The sequence below is a fragment of the Anolis sagrei genome, chromosome 2 (assembly GCF_037176765.1).
Source record: "Anolis sagrei isolate rAnoSag1 chromosome 2, rAnoSag1.mat, whole genome shotgun sequence".
Classification (NCBI taxonomy): Eukaryota; Metazoa; Chordata; class Lepidosauria; order Squamata; family Dactyloidae; genus Anolis; species Anolis sagrei.
Genome location: NC_090022.1, coordinates 13,141,408 through 13,159,329, shown reverse-complemented (window position 1 = coordinate 13,159,329; position 17,922 = coordinate 13,141,408). Strand labels below are relative to the sequence as shown.

The 17,922-nt window shown below is 43.6% G+C and overlaps 1 protein-coding gene across 1 annotated transcript; it reads right to left on the bottom strand.

The window, feature by feature from the left end:
• Positions 1 to 332: 332 nt before the first annotated feature.
• LOC132765973 (zinc finger protein 585A-like) lies at positions 333 to 16,894 on the bottom strand. The gene is made up of 5 exons (XM_060760286.2): positions 16,728 to 16,894; positions 12,062 to 13,030; positions 9,462 to 9,588; positions 7,433 to 7,576; positions 333 to 3,967 (listed from the first exon to the last, which is right to left on the bottom strand). Exons 2-5 carry the CDS (start codon positions 12,860 to 12,862, stop codon positions 1,932 to 1,934), a joined length of 3,108 nt encoding a protein of 1,035 aa, XP_060616269.2. The 5' UTR covers positions 12,863 to 13,030; positions 16,728 to 16,894; the 3' UTR covers positions 333 to 1,931.
• Between the last annotated feature and the right edge of the window lie 1,028 nt (positions 16,895 to 17,922).

The following is a 17,922-nucleotide window of genomic DNA, read 5'->3' as shown; positions in this document are numbered from 1 at the left end:
GGGCCAGCTCTCACCTCCCAACCAAGGATTCCCCCAGGCAGGAAGCAGCCAGGCTTTGAAGCTGCAAGGCCATTCAATGCTAATCACCGTGGCCAATTGCAACATTCACACTTATCTCAAGCAGACAAGAGTTCTTTCTTCCGCCTGGGACATTATTCCACAGGTATATAAACTTCTCTTCCCCAGTTTCCAATAGACCTCACAACGTCTGAGAACGCTTGCCATAGATGTGGGTGAAACGTCAGGAGAGGATGCTTCTGGAACATTGTCAGCCCGGAAAAGTCACAGCAACCCAGTGATTCTGGCCATAAAAGCCTTTGACAACACATATATTGTTGTTTTTTATTAGATCTAAACTGTTTTATTAGAGAATTTTCATAACAGCAAAAAGGAAACAGACACAGTATGCTAATAATCAGGCAAAGATAAGTATAATATGATGGCAACCTGGATGTTTTTACAGAGTCTACCTCTCATGCAGCCTAGAGGTTCCTATACTAATGGTTTCCCTTTATTTTTTTTCTCTTCTGGTCAGAAATGTTTTTTTTTTTTTCATAAAGTCAGAAATGCATGTTTAAGTAGTTTCCTCTTCTGGTCAGAAATGAATCAACTGAGCTATTTGATTCTCAAGTGCTATAAGATTTGAGTTTTGATTGCAGATCTTTCGGACCTTTCTATGCTCCTTCAGAAGGTTTGCTTGTGTCAAAGCATCTCTATCTATCAGATGTCACATCCATGAGTTCTGCGACGACGAGGAAATTTGGTGTGATGGCAGAGAATCTCAAAGCAGCAATGTGATGTTGCATCATTACCTCTGGATGATAAAATGCAATTTGTGGATGGAATTCGTATACTTCTACAGCAGGCTTGAGCCAACTTGGGCCATCCAGGTGTTTTGGACTTCAACTCCCACAATTCCTATCCAAAACACCTGGAGGGCCCAAGTTGGCCCATGGCTGTTCTACAACCTCCCTCAAGCTTATGATCACAATTATTATCCCACTTGGTTGTTGTGAGTTTTCCAGGCTGTATGGCCATGTTCCAGAAGTATTCTCTCCTGACGTTTCGCCCACATCTATGGCCGGCATCCTCAGAGGTTGTGAGGTCTGTTGGAAACTAGGAAAATGGGGTTTATATATATGTTGAATGTCCAGGGTGGGAGAAAGAACTCTTGTCTGTTTGAGCTAAGTGTGAATGTTGCAGTCGGCTATCTTGATTAGCATTGAATGACCTTGCAGCTTCAAAGCCTGGCTGCTTCCTGCCTGGGGGAATTTCAAGGTCTGGCATCTTACTACCAGGGGGAATCATAGAACCATAGATTCAAAAAGTTGGAAGAGACCTCAGGGCCATCCAGTTCTCACCCCCTGCCAAGAAGCAGGAATATTGCATTTAAATCACCCCTGACAGATGGCCTTTGCTGGGATGTGATTAGCTGGCCTACCACATTAGACTACACAGAGAAACCATTGCAATCCACAAGCATGTGGACAATTTCAACAGAAAGGAGAAAACCATGAATGTAAACAATATCTGGCTACCAGTATTTAAAAAACTCTAAAATCAGGACAGTAAATAAAGAACAACACTCAAAAACAGGGGAATTCAAGACAAGAAAGGAATATGTGCAGTTTGACTATGGATTGGCTTTTAGACTATGACTCCGGATGACGTGATTAATTGAAACGTATTTTATTTTGCTTATTATGTTTCAGTGTTTAAGTTCCCTCTCCCACCCTGGACATTCCACAGTTATAGAAACCTCATTTTCCTAGTTTCCAACAGATCTCATAACCTCTGAGGATGCCTGCCATAGATGCAGGTGAAATGTCAGGAGATAATGCTTCTGGAACATGCCCATACAACCTGGAAAACTCACAAAAACCCAGTGATTCCGGTCATGAAAGCCTTCGACAATACATCATCCCACTTGTTTATGTGTGGATTCTCTGATGTTTACTAAGGTTTTCAGCAGAACAGAAGCTTTTCCCGCAGTTTGAGCATTTAAAAGGGTTCTCCCCGGAGTGAATCCTTTGGTGCCTAATCAGGTTCGAGCTCTGGCTGAACCCCTTCCCGCAATTCAAGCATTTATAGGGCCTCTCCCCAGTGTGGCTCCTCTGATGGATCACGAGCTGAGACTTGGTGACAAAGGACTTCCCGCAGTCCAGGCACGGAAACAGGCTCCCTTTCATGTGGTTTCTCTGGTGCTTAACAAGCTTGGTCTGGGAACCGAAGTTTTCCCCGCACTGCGAGCACTGGAATAGAGCCATCCCCTCGTGGGTTCTTTGATGGACGGTGAGGTGAGAGCTTTGACTGAAGCATTTCCCGCAGGCCCCGCATTTGTAGGGTCTCTCCCCTGTATGGATTCTCTGGTGGATGATCAGGTACGATTTGGAAATGAACGCTTTCCCGCAATCCAAGCACTTGTTATTGTGTGGTTGGCTTATGGCGTGGATTTTCTTGTGAGCGAGGAGCTGAGAGCTCATCCGGAAGCTTTTCCCGCATTCGGAGCACTGGAAGGGCTTTTTTTCCACGTGGGTTTTTTGGTGCACGTTAAGATGCGAGCTCTGGCTAAAGCTTTTGCCACAGACCGAGCATTTGTAGGGCCTCTCGCCGGTGTGCATTCTCTCGTGGATGATAAGGTACGATTTGAAAACAAAGGATTTGCTGCAGTAGGAACACTTATGGGGTTTCTTCGCTTCGTGGGTTCTTTCGTGAGCGATAAAGCGAGCCTTCGCTCTGAAGCTTTTCCCACCCTCTGAACGCTGGAATGTTTTTTTGCCCATGTGGGTTCGTTCGTGAACGGTAAGGTGCGAGCTTTGTGTGAAGCTCTTCCCACAGACGCGGCATTTGTATGGCCTCTCTCCAGTGTGGATCCTCTGGTGGATGATGAGGCATGAATTGGCAATGAAGGCTTTCCCGCAGTACGAACACTTATGAGGCTTCTTCACGGCGTGGATTTTCTTGTGAGCGATAAGGTGAGAATGGACTTTGAAGCTCTTCCCACAATCGGAACAGATGTGCACATTCTCTCCTTTGTGAGTCCGTTGATGCTTAATCAGGTTTTTGGTAGAGCTGAAGCCTTGTCCGCATAAAGAACACGGGAAAGGCTTGACTCCTGTGTGGGTTCGTTTGTGGGCATTCAGGTGCGAACTCTGGCTAAAGCTTTTCCCGCAGGTCAGGCATTTATATGGTCTCTCTCCAGTGTGGATCCTCTGGTGAATGATAAAGTAGGATTTGGTAAAAAAAGATTTTCCGCAGTAGGAGCACTTGTTTGGCTTCTTGGCAGCGTGGCTCCTCTTGTGCGCAACCAGATGAGAGTTCACTCGGAAGGTTTTCCCGCAGTCTGAGCATTTATAGGGATTCCCTCTGCTGTGACTTACTTGGTGTTGTATGAGTGTCACCCTGGAACCAAAGATTTCTCCACAAGTGGAACACTTAAAGGATTTGACTCGTTTGTGAATTTGCTGATGCACGGTCAGGTGGGCATTCTGACTAAACGATTTCCCACACTCCAAGCATTCGTAAGGCTTCTCTCCAGTATGGATTCGCTCGTGAATGATCAGGTGCGAAGCAGCAAGGAAACATTTGCCGCAACTGGAACATCTGTGTGTTCTCTTTTTTGTGTGCATCCTCTTGTGGGCAAGGAAGTGACCATGCATTTTGAAGCTTTTCCCACAAACTAAGCACTTATAGGGGTTCCCCTTCACATGGATGCTCTGATGTTTGGTGAGGTTGGTGCTGGAGCAGAAACTCTTCCCGCAGTCGGAACACTGAAACGGCTTCACCCCGGTATGGATTCTTTGATGAACGGTAAGGTTAGAACGCTGAGCAAACATTTTCCCACAAGCCAGGCATTTAAATGGCTTCTCCCCAGTATGGATCCTTTGATGAATAATAAGGTGAGCTTTGGCAATGAAGGCTTTCCCACAGTCGGAACATCTGTGCGGCTTCTTTTCCTCTGGACTTTCTATATGGGAAATACAATGGGAGAACACATTGAAGCGTTCCTTGACATCAAAGCATTTATCCTACATATCCATATATAAGTCTGGAAATTTCAATCAAAAATCAAGCCAAAATACCTCAGTCAACTAATAATAATAATAATAATAATAATAATAATAATAATAATAATACAGGTGGTCCCAGTGGTCATTGGCGCACTGGGTGCCATGCCAAAAGATCTCAGCCGGCATTTGGAAACAATAAACATCGACAAAATCACAATCTGTCAACTGCAAAAGGCCACCTTACTTGGATCTGCACGCATCATTCAAAAATACATCACACAGTCCTAGACTCTTGGGAAGTGTTCGACTTGTGATTTTGTGATACGAAATCCAGCATAAAGATCTCATTTGCTGTGATGTACTGTGCTTTTGTGTCAATAATAATAATAATAATAATAGGATGGATTGTTGATGTTGCCATCCCAGGTGACAGCAGGATTGAAGAGAAACAACTGGAAAAGCTGACACAATATGAGGATTTAAGGATTGAATTGTAAAAATTCTGGCACAAGCCAGTCAAGGTGGTCCCAGTGGTGATCGGCACACTGGGTGCAGTGCCTGAAGACCTTGGCCTGCATTTAAACACAGTCGGTGCTGACAAAATTACCATCTGCCAGCTGCAAAAGGCCACCTTATTGGGATCTGCACACATTATTCGTCGATACATCACAAAGTCCTAGAAGTGGGAAGTGTCCGACGTGTGATCCAATACAACAGACAACAGAGTGATCTTGTCTGCTGTGGACTCATCTTGTTGTGTTTCTAATAATAATAATAATAATAATAATAATAATAATAATAATAATCTTTATTTATACCCTGCCACCATCTCCCCAAAGGGGACTCAGGGCAGCTAACATGAAGCCAAGAATAAAATACAATATAGCAAAGTAAAATACACAGAATAACAAGCTAAAATAAACAGTTGCAAAATAACATAGTAAAGAGATAAAGAGGTAAAACAGTTATCCACAGATCAATGTGAATATTGAACTTTAAAAAAAGGTAAAGGTTGTCCCCTGACATTAAGTCCAGTCATGTCTGACTCTGGGGTGTGGTGCTCATCTCCATTTCTAAGCCGAAGAGCCAGCGTTGTCCGTAGACACCTCATGTGGCTGGCATGACTGCATGGAGCGCCGTTACCTTCCCGCTGGAGCGGTACCTCACATTTGCATGATTTCGAACTGCTAGGTTGGCAGAACCTAGGGTTGACAGCGGAAGATCACACCGCTCCTCCGAATTGAACCTGTGACCTTTTGGTCAACAAGCTCAGCATCTCACCACTTTAACCCACTGCGCCACTAAATAAAGGAACCATTTCCTTCCCAGAGGCCCTATCTACACTGCTATTATAATGCGGATTGTACTGCAATATAATGACAGTGTAACTGCCATTATACTAGATTATATGAGTCTATATGAATTCAATCTGCATTATAATGGCTGACTAGATGGGGCCAGAGTGAAAGGTGAAAGCATAGTCTAGCCAGAGAAAGTGCTAAATGAATCATTGTTGTGGAGCTGCTTTAGATCTTTATGAATGCCTAGGTGGAGAAATGGCAGGGCTGGCCAGGAGCGGCATTCTTACTTTCCCCTCTCTGGTGAATAACCATTGACTTATCCACAGGATCTTAACAACAGACAAGCATCTCAAGCTCTGAGGACTACCTAAGGAATCCCACTGGAGCATTGCAGTGTACCCAAATACCTGGGAATTATTCTGGACCGTGCTCTGACTTATAAGAAGCACTGCTTGATTATTAAGCAAAAAGTGGGCACTAGAAATAATATATGAAAGCTGACTGGCACAACCTAGGGATCACAACCAGACACAATGAAGACATCTGTCCTTGCGCTTTGCTACTCTACTGCTGAGTACGCATGCCCAGGGTGGAATACATCTCACCATGCTAAAACAGTGGATGTGGCTCTTAATGAGACATGCTGCATTAATAATAATAATAATAATAATAATAATAATAATGGTATAGTACAATATAGTAATATGTAATACTGATATTGTACTATGCTAATAATATAATATATTGTATGTATATATATCTTGTAAACAGCGCTGAGTCCCCTTTGGGGTGAGAAGGGTAGCATATAAATGATGTAAGTAAATAAATAAAGAAATATTATTTCATGTCAGGAGTGACTTCAGAAACTTCAAGTCACTTCTGGTGTGAAAGAATTGGCTGTCTGCAAGGACATTGCCCAGTGGACGCCCTGATGTTTTTGATGTTTTACCATCCTTGTCCCCACATGGGGAGCTGGAGCTGACAGAGGGAGCTCAACCTGCTCTCCCCAGATTCAAACCTCTGACCTGTCCTCCCAATGAAAGGATTTAACCCATTGCGCCACCGGGGGCTCCATGCCACATTATCACAGCATGTCTATGCCCTACAACATTGAAGAAATTATACTGTTTGGCCAGTACTGCACCACCTGACATCTGCCGTGAAGCAATAAAAGGACCAAGACAGTGATGTCTCTGGCCCATCCACTGTTCGCATATCAGCCAACAAGTCAGAGATACTCGCAGGAACACCACGGCAAGCACGAGTCCAAAAGTGGCAGGCTAAAAATCCAGAACCTCAATCAGTGACTGATGCCAGATGAGACACTCATCCTCCTGTTCATGAGAATGGGAAGTCTGGTTATCTGGACTCCTCAGACTTGAGGACCTATTTAAGAAATGGGCACATAGAGACTGGGCAACTTGGAAGGTGCTGAACACCATGAGATGCAGAGCCAACCTTAAGAAATGGGGCTACAAAGTGGAGTCTGTGGCATGCAAGTGCGGAGAAGAACAAACCACAGGCCACCTAATAGAATGCAACCTGAACCCTGCCACATGCACAATGGTGGACCTTCTCATAGTGACACCAGAGACACTCCAAGTGGCCAGCTTCTGGTCAAAGGACAATTAGTATAATGCCAAGTTTTTAACTTTGTGGTTTTTCTATACAATATAACTGTATTCTCAATTCGCTTCTGACACGATAAATAAATAAATCCAGAGGTCATATCAAAATCCATAGTTTTGGCCTCAAACCCTACCTTTGACTTATATGTGAAGTACATGACTATAAACAGTTCACATTTAATAAGTCCAGAGCTTTCTCTGAAGCTCCACTTGCCACCCTTCCATGCATCTTTTCTTTCCTCTTTTTGAATCCTCTGCAGTCTCTAGCCCAGTGGTTCTCAACCTGGGGTCCCCAGATGTTTTTGGCCTTCAACTCCCAGAAATCCTAACAGCTGGTAAACTGGCTGGGATTTCTGGGAGTTGTAGGCCAAAAACATCTGGGGACCCCAAGTTGAGAACCACTGCTAGCCCCATGAAAGGTTTCCCCACCTGCCCAGATGTTTCTGTTTTCTCTTTTCTCTTATTTTCCTCTCCACTCTTGACTGGTACAAACCTTCAGAAGCATCATCCTGTTCATGAGAATGGGAGGTCTGGTTATCTGGACTCCTCAGGCTTGAGGACCTATTTTGATGGACTGGATCTAAAGTTTCTGACTGGAATGGCTCCTCTTCATTGCTACTCATCCATCCTTCTTCTCCTGTGGAAACAATCAGGAAACATTATATATAGAATAAGAATATAAGCAAAAACCTTGCTGGATTGGACCAGCAGAACATTTAGTCCAATCTCCTGCTTCCCACATCAGGAAACCTGCTCATCTTTTGTGGACTATTCTGTGAATAGAAATCATAATGCAAAGGAATAAACCCTCAATGAATTCTTAGTTCCCTTAAAGTGAACAGATCACATAAGAAACCCAGACTCCTCCTATATTATTATATTGGTGAGAAAAGGCAGTTCCACTATGTCTTAAGAGGGTTAAACCGCTGAGCTGCTCAGCTTGTTGACCAAATGGTCGCAGGTTTGAATCCAGGGAGCGGCATGAGCATTCACTGTCAGCCCTAGCTTCTGCCAACCTAGCAGTTAGAAAACATGCAAATGTGAGTAGATCAATAGGTACAGCTCCATGTAGTCATGCTGGACACATGACTTTGGAGGTGACTGTGGTGCAGCTGGCTGAGAGTCAGCTGCATTAAGATCACTATTGACCAAAAGGTGATGAGTTCGAAGCCAGCCCGGGTCGGAGTGAGCTTCCGACCAATTTGTGTAGTTTGCTGTCAAAGAAGAGAAGGCTGCGAGGAGACATGATAGCCATGTATAAATATGTGAGAGGAAGCCACAGGGAGGAGGGAGCAAGCTTGTTTTCTGCTTCCTTGGAGACTAGGACGCGGAACAATGGCTTCAAACTACAAGAAAGGAGATTCCATCTGAACATGAGGAAGAACTTCCTGACTGTGAGAGCCGTTCAGCAGTGGAACTCTCTGCCCCGGAGTGTGGTGGAGGCTCCTTCTTTGGAAGCTTTTAAACAGAGGCTGGATGGCCATCTGTCAGGGGTGATTTGAATGCAATATTCCTGCTTCTTGGCAGGGGGTTGGACTGGATGGCCCATGAGGTCTTTTTCAACTCTATGATTCTATGACCTTTGCAGTCCGAAAGACAGTTGCACCTGTCAAGTAGGAAATCTAGGTACCGCTTATGCGGGAGGCTAATTTACGATGCCATAAAAATCTCCAGCAAGCATGCAAAGAATGAGGAAGTACTTCATCAGTGGCACAAATGGACAGTGAAGTGACAGCTCCCCTGGTGGCCAGAATACCCTCATGAAAAAGCTGGAATGTTAAATAGCCTCTGTTTAATGTTAAATAGCCCCTGTGTGTGTCTACCTATATATGTTGTGTGTCTATGGCATTGAATGATTGTCATGTATATGTACATTGTAATCTGCCCTGAGTCCCCTGCGGGGTGAGAAGGGCGGAATATAAATACTGTAAATAAATAAATAAATATGGACACTTCTGGCTCTTCAGCTTAGAAATAGAGATGAGCACCAACCCTCAGAGTCGGACACGACTGGACTTAATGTCAGGGGAAAACCTTTACTATGTTAATTAAAATTCTTTGTTTACAAAAACAAACCCTCTGAATGTAAACAGCCTTCATGGTTCCCATTGATGAGATTTCACATACATTGATCGAGCCCCCGGTGGCGAAATGGTTTAAACCCTTGTGCTGGCACAACTGATGACCGATAAGTCAGTGGTTGGAATCTGGGGAGAGTGGTTGAGCTCCCTCTGTCAGCTCCAGCTCCCCAAGTTGGGACCTGAGAGAAGCCTATAGTAATAATAGTCTGACGAGGCCCCAGCACTCTTTTGTAGAGAAGACTAAAGACCTTGTAAAACTAAAACTTCCATGAGTCCATAACACTGAGCCATGACAGTTAAAGTGATATCAAACTGCATGAATTTCACAGTGTAGATACACCCACAGAGTGGATACAGGGAGTCAATATTTTGAATCTATCTGGTTGAGGTTTTTAAAAATGGGGAAAAAAGTAAAGCAAACCTCAACAAGGTTATCCTTACCCGAAGACCCGGCATCTCCATCACTGAGTTGTTTGCCCTCTCTGAGGCCTTGTTTTTGTCCATCATTTGATGGAGATTCCTCATCCTCGGAGAAATTGAGAGCAACCTCCTCAATTGGTCCCAGATCCTTAAAAAAAAAAAGTTAAGGTAGGATTTTAAAGGAAATGTTTCAGAGGTACTATATGCAGGGCCACCAAGGATCTGGTGGCTATTTACTGACCCAGACCAAGGGACATTTGTATCCCCCTCCCAAGTCAGCCAAATAACTTTGGCATCTGAGGTCCAAAACTCCGCATCCCCCTCTCCCCTTCTCTCTACCAATCAAAATTCAACAACTCCTACTTTTTCTATATCATCCTCCTCCTCTTCTTCTTTACCTACTTTTCACCAATATGAAAGTCGAGGCAGTTTACAAATATTAAAAAGAAACAACTAAGAAATTAATAACATAAAATATGAGGGTTATCCGGAAAGTAAGGTTACAAGGCACGTAGCTCTCACGGGGAATTTTCTCGGGGGAAGTTGGTATCACTGCAGGGTAGCGGGAAGCTAACGGAAGCAAACAAGCAGTGCCAGGGAGACCCTGCTCTCGATCCCACCAGCATCGCAGGCGCGGTTGGTGGGGACGAGAGAGAGGGCCTTTTTGGTGGTGGCCCCTTGATTCTGGAACTCACTCCCTAAAGACATCAGACAGGCCCCAACCTTGGCAGTCTTTAGGAGGAGCTTGAAGACGTGGTTGTTCCAGTGTGCCTTCCCAGAATAATGATCCCATAGCACTTTGTCCTCCAAAGCACTTTACATTTTTTTAGGTCTGCTCGTATGTCCTTCCACAAACGCCACTATCACCTTTTCGTCCATGTCCCAGCATTATTTCCATTTTAACTTTATATTTGGCCTTCCCACTGTTTTTAATTGCGTGTTGTCTTATTGATAACGTTGTATATTTTATTGTCTATGTTTTTATTTTAATTGCTTGTACTGTTGTTGTTTTGCTTGTATTGTTGTATTCAGGCTAGGCCTCATGTAAGCCATACCGAGTCCCTTGGGGAGATGGTGGCGGAGTACAAATAAAGTATTATTATTATTATTATTATTATTATTAGTAGCTCATCGACTGGCATTGTGGTAAAGGATTAGTGTCTTCATTCCATTTCTTTCCAAGTGCAAAGTTCGCACTGTAATACACTACCTAAATGCTAAGGTCATGAACGTCACTGCGATTCATTGCGAAATCATTTCAGTTTATGGAGAAGACATAATGTCAAGACAGCGTGTGACAAAATGGGTATGGAATATAATGTGAGACCATGAAGAAACTTGGCAGAGCCATCCAAAACAAACGTCGTGGGATGCTGATGGTGGGAGTCTGTCTCCTTCATGGCAATGTGCGTCCGCACACCGCTCATACAACACAAGAGTTGTTGACTTCATTTGGCTGGGATGTTTTAAGCCACCTCTCTCACAGCCCTGATTTCGCACCCAGTGACTATCATCTGTTCACTAAATTGAAGGAACACCTGGGTGGAGAACACTTTTCCGACGATAACGAGGTGAAAATCAAAGCGACAAACTGGCTGAAAAAGGAGGGGAGGGAAACTTCTGTGACACAGGCATCCAAAACTCTTCCCACAAATGACAAAATGTATTGAATTGAATGGTGATTATGTGGAAAAATAATGTGGAAAAATACTGTATGCTACAATCCATGTAAGTTTGATTAAAATTTATTAATTCTTTGGATTTAACCTTTAAATTCTTTGTAACCTTACTTTAAATTCTTTGTAACCTTACTTTAAATTCTTTGTAACCTTACTTTAAATTCTTTCTATTTAACTTTACTGTAACCTTCCTTTCCAGATAACCCTCGTGTACAGTTGATCCGCCATCTAGGTGGGTTTGACTTTTGAGCATTTGATTATTTGATCACAATGTTATCTCTAGAAATCTCTACGGCTCCTTCTACACTGCCATCTAAAATCCAAATGATCCACTTTGAACTGGATTATATGGCAGTGTGTAAGGGCCTAGGTCCACCACTGTGATTCTGTGGTGTCCTACAGACTTCTTTGGAAAAATTTGGAGATTCCAAAAGAAGTGTTCTCTCAGGTTAAAAAATAGCAATAGCTTTATTCGTGATCTTTCAACTTTCATGGCATCCTGGGCCCATAACCTAGCACATGGAGGACCTCCTTGCGGCAACACCAGAGGCGCTCCAAGTGGCCAGATACTGGTCAAAGGAGATTTAATCAACTACCAAGTTTGCAAACTTTGTGTTTTTTTAAATCTGTTTGTTTGTTTTGTTCTGTTAGAAATGTAATGCAATGGTCTGGTTGCCCCTGACACAATAAATACATAAATACATAAATACCTAGCAAATGTAGAGGATTGGCTTTAGAATTCAAAGCATTACCGTTAAAGAGAAGAAGTAAACAGCACGACATATTCTCAGAGGCAATTGCTTCTCTAAGCAATCAGCTACCAAAAAACCTCTGTGATCTCCCCTGCAGAGACAGGGGTCTTACTGAGTATTTGGGATGCTTAGTAGCCCTTGGTAGCTTCATTCTCTATGCATGTGTCCAATCCCACCTCCCAGCTCTCACCTCTTCTTCGCAATGGTCCTCCCTTTGCTGCCTCAGGAGGAAATCCTCAGCCAAGGCCACTGCCTGGGAGCAGGTCTCTGGTCCGTGTTCCCAGACCCAGTTCTGCATCTCCAGGGGCAAAATGGCCAGGAACTGCTCCAGGATGATCAGTTCCAGGACCTGCTCCTTGGTGCACCTCTCCACTTTCAGCCACTGGTGGCAGAACTTCTGGAGTTGGGTCCAAACCAATCTGGGCCCCTGGTCCTCCTGGTAGCAGAAACGCCGGAAGTTCTGGCGCTGCCTTTCCCGGGCGATGGCATCCCCTCGCAAGATGGCACCCTTCACTTTGTCGTAATCAACCCGGTCTCGAGCATCTAGGTTCCTAAATATCTGCTCCGCTTCCCCGTGGAGGGCCGGCAGGAGACAGACCATCCAGTCCTCTCGGGGCCAATGGCAGGCCTCGGCCACTTGCTCGAAAGAGGCTAGGAAGGCTTTAGCATTGTTCCATGGCGTGGGGTCTTCCCAGGGCACTCGTGGCTCCCACTCCGAGCGAGGGCATTCCAGCGTCGTCAGAAAGTCCTGCCACTGGTTCTCCCAGTACTGATGGAGCCGGTCTTCGCCTTCCTGATCCACAAGTGGCTTTTGCAAGAATCCTTGGATACTCCCCACCTGGGCAATGTGAGGGACTTCCTGCAATCCTATCCCAGGTGGGGGATCCCATGGATCATCTTCCTCAGTTTTAATACGTCGATGGAGCATTTGCTCGAGCTCTGCATGAAACCGGAGGCCAAAACCTGACTGCATTCCTTCCTTGGTGGCCATTTCGTCCTGGATTTGCTTAATCTGAGGTCAGGCCCGAGACCTGTTGTCTCTCCACCTATTTTTATTTTTAGGAATCCAGGATAACTTTCTGTGTGAGATTATGGGCGTCACTTGGGGCGCTTCTAGAAGAATCGACGGTTAAGTAGACCCACTAGATAATTCTCTCTGCTGTAAAGGAAGATAAACAAGACTTACACATTTTGGATAGGTTGCTTAATTAATCAGTACAGTGCGTTGTCAAAGGTTTCATGGCTAGAATCACTGCGTTACTGTGAGTTTTCTGGGCTGTATGGCCATGTTCCAGAAGCATTCTCTCCTGAACTCGTGTCTGCTAGAGGTACGAGTGAATGTTGCAATTTGCCACCTTGATTAGAATTTAATGGGCTGCAGTTTCAAGACCTGGCTGGTTGCTGCCTGGGGGAATCCTTTGTTGGGAGGTGTTAGCTGGTCCTGACTGAGTCTACATAGGGACCACCAAACATAGTGCCTGAACATGAATCAAGGAACATGAAAGGCACTGCCGACTAAGTCAACCAGAGAAGTCAGTCATAGCAGAGGACCTAATGAATCAACCTGGACACTGAATATTATTTGAGAACACAGAAATGCTGGACCACTCTAACAACAACCATGTCAGACTACACAGAGAAGCCACTGAAATCCACAAGCACGTGGACAATTCCAACAGAAAGGAGGAAACCATGAAAATTAACAAAACCTGGCTACCAGTATTAAAAAAACTCTAAAATCAGAACAGTAAACAAAGAGCAAGATTAAAAAAGCAGGGCAATTCAAGACAATAATAAATTAGGACCAGCTAACACCTCCCAACAAAGGATTCTCCCAGGCAGGAAGAAGCCAGGCTTTGAGGCTGCAAGGCCATTTAATGCTAATTAAGGTGGCCAATTGCAACATTCACACTTGCCTCAAACAAACAAGAGTTCTTTCTCCCACCCTGGACAGTCCACAGATATATAAACCTCACTTACTTAGTTTCCAACAAACCCCTAAACCTCTGAGGATGCCTGCCATAGATGTGGGCAAAATGTCAGGAGAGAATGCTTCTGGAACATGGTCGTACAGCCCGGTAAACTCACAGCAACCCAGTAACCACCATAGCTTAGTGTTTATCCTAAAGGGATCTGAACCAGGGTCAGCACTAGTTAATGCTTGGATGGAAGATGACAATGGATTATCAGGTGCTATAGGCAATATTTCAGAAGGAACTAGCCAAACTACATCTGACTCTTTCTTGCCTAAAAAAAACCCTATGAAATTTGTGGGCTCATATTGGGAGCCATTAATTGTTTTCGTCCAAAAAAAGAAGATTTTAATTACAAAGTCGGATTAATTAGTAATAGGTAAGATAAATGATCTGTATAGAGGAAGCTGAGCACCACCATGGTTTAGAAACCAACTAGGAGACCTTGGGCACTAGTGATACCCTTAGCCTCATATAAATTTATGTATTTATGTATTTATTTACTATATTTATATCCCAAAGGGGGCTCAGAGTGGCTTACAAAGTGGCAACAAGTCAATGCAATATGAACAAACATGTAAAAACAATAAACATATACAGTAGAGTCTCGCTTATCCAATGTAAACAGGCCGGCAGAATGTTGGATAAGCGAAAATGTTGGATAATAAGGAGGGATTAAGAAAAAACCTATGAAACGTTAAATTACGTTATGCACCAAAACATCATGTTTTACAACAAATAGACATAAAAAGCAGTTCAAAACACAGTAACATTATGTAGTAATTACCGTATTTACTAATTAAGCACCAAAACATCACAATGTATTGTGGATCCGGGCGGAAGGCAGACTGCATTGGGTAATACAGAATGTCGGATGAGCAAAGATTGGATAAGCGAGACTCTACTGTATTTACAAATTTAGCATCAAAACATTGCAATGTATTGAAACAGCTGTGGATCCGGGCAGGAGCAGATTGTGTTGGATAATACAGAATATCGGATTAGTGAAGGTTGGATAAGCGAGACTCTACTGTATTTACAAATTTAGCATCAAAACATTGCAATGTATTGAAACAGCTGTGGATCTGAGTGGGAGGCAGACTGCGTTGGATAATACAGAACGTTGGATGAGTGAAGGTTGGAGAAGCGACACTCTATTGTATTTACAAATTTAGTACCAAAACATTGCAATGTATTGAAACAGCTGTGGATCTGGGCGGAAGGCAGATGAAGAAATTGAAGTTGATGAAGTTGATGAAGAAATTGAGCTGGTCCTTGATCCAGTCCTGGAAGATGAAGGCCAGAATACCTGCTGTCAGCTCCAGGAAAAAGATGAGCCCCAGAAACACAGAGAAAAATTTGAGCAGGAATACTCAAATACAGAATACAGAATAATACAGAATATCGGATTAGTGAAGGTTGGAGAAGCGAGACTCTATTGTATTTTCAAATTTAGTACCAAAACATTGCAATGTGTTGAAACAGCTGTGGATCTGGGCAGGAGGCAGACTGTATTGGATAATACAGAACAGCACAACAACAGAGAGGAAACAAACAAGGACATCTAATTACCTCTCAACAAAAGTTTGCCCCAGGCGCAGTCAGGCCATTGTATGGTAATCAAGGTGGTCAGTTGAAACATTCACACCTAGCTCTAGCAGAGAAGAGTCCTTTGCCTCACCCTGGTCATGCCACAGATATATAAATCCTTTTGCCTAGTTCCAACAGACCTCACTACCTCTGAGGATGCTTGCCAAAGTGCAGGCGAAATGTCAGGAGAGAATGCCTCTAGACCATGGCCATACAGCCCGAAAAAACCAACAACAACCCAATAATATAGAATGTCGGATGATCGAAGGATGGATAAGTGAGACTCTACTGTATTTACAAATTTAGCACCAAAACATTGCAATATATTGAAACAGCTGTGGATCTGGGCGGGAGGCAGACTGCGTTGGATAATACAGAATGTCGGATGATCGAAGGATCGATAAGTGAGACTCTAATGTATTTACAAATTTAGCATCAAAACATTGCAATATATTGAAACAGCTGTGGATCCGGGCGGGAGGCAGATTGCGTTGGATAATACAGAATGTCGGATGAGTGAAGGTTGTATTAGCGAGACTCTACTGTATTTACAAATTTAGCACCAAAACATTGCAATGTATTGAAACAGCTGTATATCTGGGCGGGAGGCAGACTGCGTTGGATAATACAGAACGTCGGATGATCGAAGGATGGATAAGCGAAACTCTACTGTATTTACAATTTTGCATCAAAACATTGCAATGTATTGAAACAGCTGTGGATCCAGGCGGGAGGCAGACTGCGTTGGATAATACAGAACGTCGGATGATCGAAGGATGGATAAGTGAGACTCTAATGTATTTACAAATTTAGCATCAAAACATTGCAATGTATTGAAACAGCTGTGGATCCGGGTGGGAGGCAGACTGCGTTGGATAATACAAAACGTCGGATGAGCAAAGGTTGGATAAGCGAGACTCTGTTGTACATTATATCATAAAAATTAAGAAAAAACCATCTATGCATTGACAACCAATTATTAAAACCACACAAATCCAACGTCAAAAGTCCAGGAGCCATTCCAATTGTGATTGCACACATACATATACACAAGCCTGATTTTGGAATGGTTGTAAAGAGTTCTCACTTTATTGATACGTTTAAGACCACGGCTGAGTCTTGGCTCCCTGGTTGGGACTCTATTATGTCTTTAAGAGTTATCCAATGGGAATCTTAAGTCCAGCAGGGAAATCTCTCCCCATCACTGCCTGCCTCTCTGCCAGGGAAGCATCCTTGGTTTGATTTCCCTGCTTTTTCATTGCGCACAGTCTCCGGGGTTGTGTTTTCTCCTACCTGTGGTCTCTCCATCACAGCACTCATCATCCTTGCTTGCCTGCAAGAAGCATCTCCCAGCTCCCTCCTCCATTCATCTCCTTTTGATGGGAATTCACACAGGAAGGAACTTTGACTTTTTTTCCCCTCCCATCTCTGATTTTTGTCACAATCATAGATTCCCCCTTTCATCTTCCTGGGCCTCTCTAGGCATCACAATTCCTTCTCTTTTAACCCATCCAGGACCAAGCCAGAGCCTTAGCCAGTCTGTGAGGTTTCCCATCGCTCACATCGGATTCCTGGTTTTGTGCCGTAAGCCTTACAGGTTGAGCATCCCTTGTGCAAAAGGCTTGGGAGCAGAAATGTTTTGCATTTTGGAGATATATATATATTCCAATTTTGGAATATCTTTTATTTGCTTATTGAGAGATCTTTGGGATAGATCCCACGTCTAAAACATTTGCACACATAGCCTAACAGTCATTTTATACAATATGTACATTTTTTGCATGTAACTACATTTGTGTACACTGAACAATCAGAAAACAATCTTGGTCACCCATATGGACAATTTTGGGTTTTGATGTTTTTTGGAGTTGAGAAGATGTTTCAAAGAAGAAGAAGAAGAGGAAGAAGAAGAAGAGGAAGAAGAAGAGGAAGAAGAAGAAGAGGAAGAAGAGGAGGAGGAGGAAGAAGAAGAAGAAGAGGAAGAAGAGGAGGAGGAGGAAGAGGAAGAAGAAGAAGAAGAGGAGGAAGAAGAGGAGGAGGAGGAGGAAGAAGAGGAAGGAGAAGAAGAAGAGGAGGAGGAGGAGGAAGAAGAAGAGGAAAAAGAGGAGGAGGAGGAAGAAGAAGAAGATGAAGAAGAGGAGGAGGAGGAAGAAGAAGAAGAAGAGGAAGAGGAGGAGGAAGAAGAGGAAGAAGAAGAAGAAGAGGAAGAAGAGGAGGAGGAAGAAGAAGAAGAAGAGGAAGAAGAGGAAGAAGAGGAGGAGGAAGAAGAAGAAGAAGAGGAAGAAGAGGAGGAAGAAGAAGAAGAAGAGGAAGAAGAGGAAGAAGAAGAGGAAGGAGAAGAAGAAGAAGAAGAGGAGGAAGAGGAGGAGGAGGAAGAGAGGAAAAAGAAGAAGAAGAAGAGGAGGAAGAAGAGGAAGAAGAGGAAGAAGAGGAAGAAGAAGAGGAAGGAGAAGAAGAAGAAGAAGAGGAGGAAGAGGAGGAGGAGGAA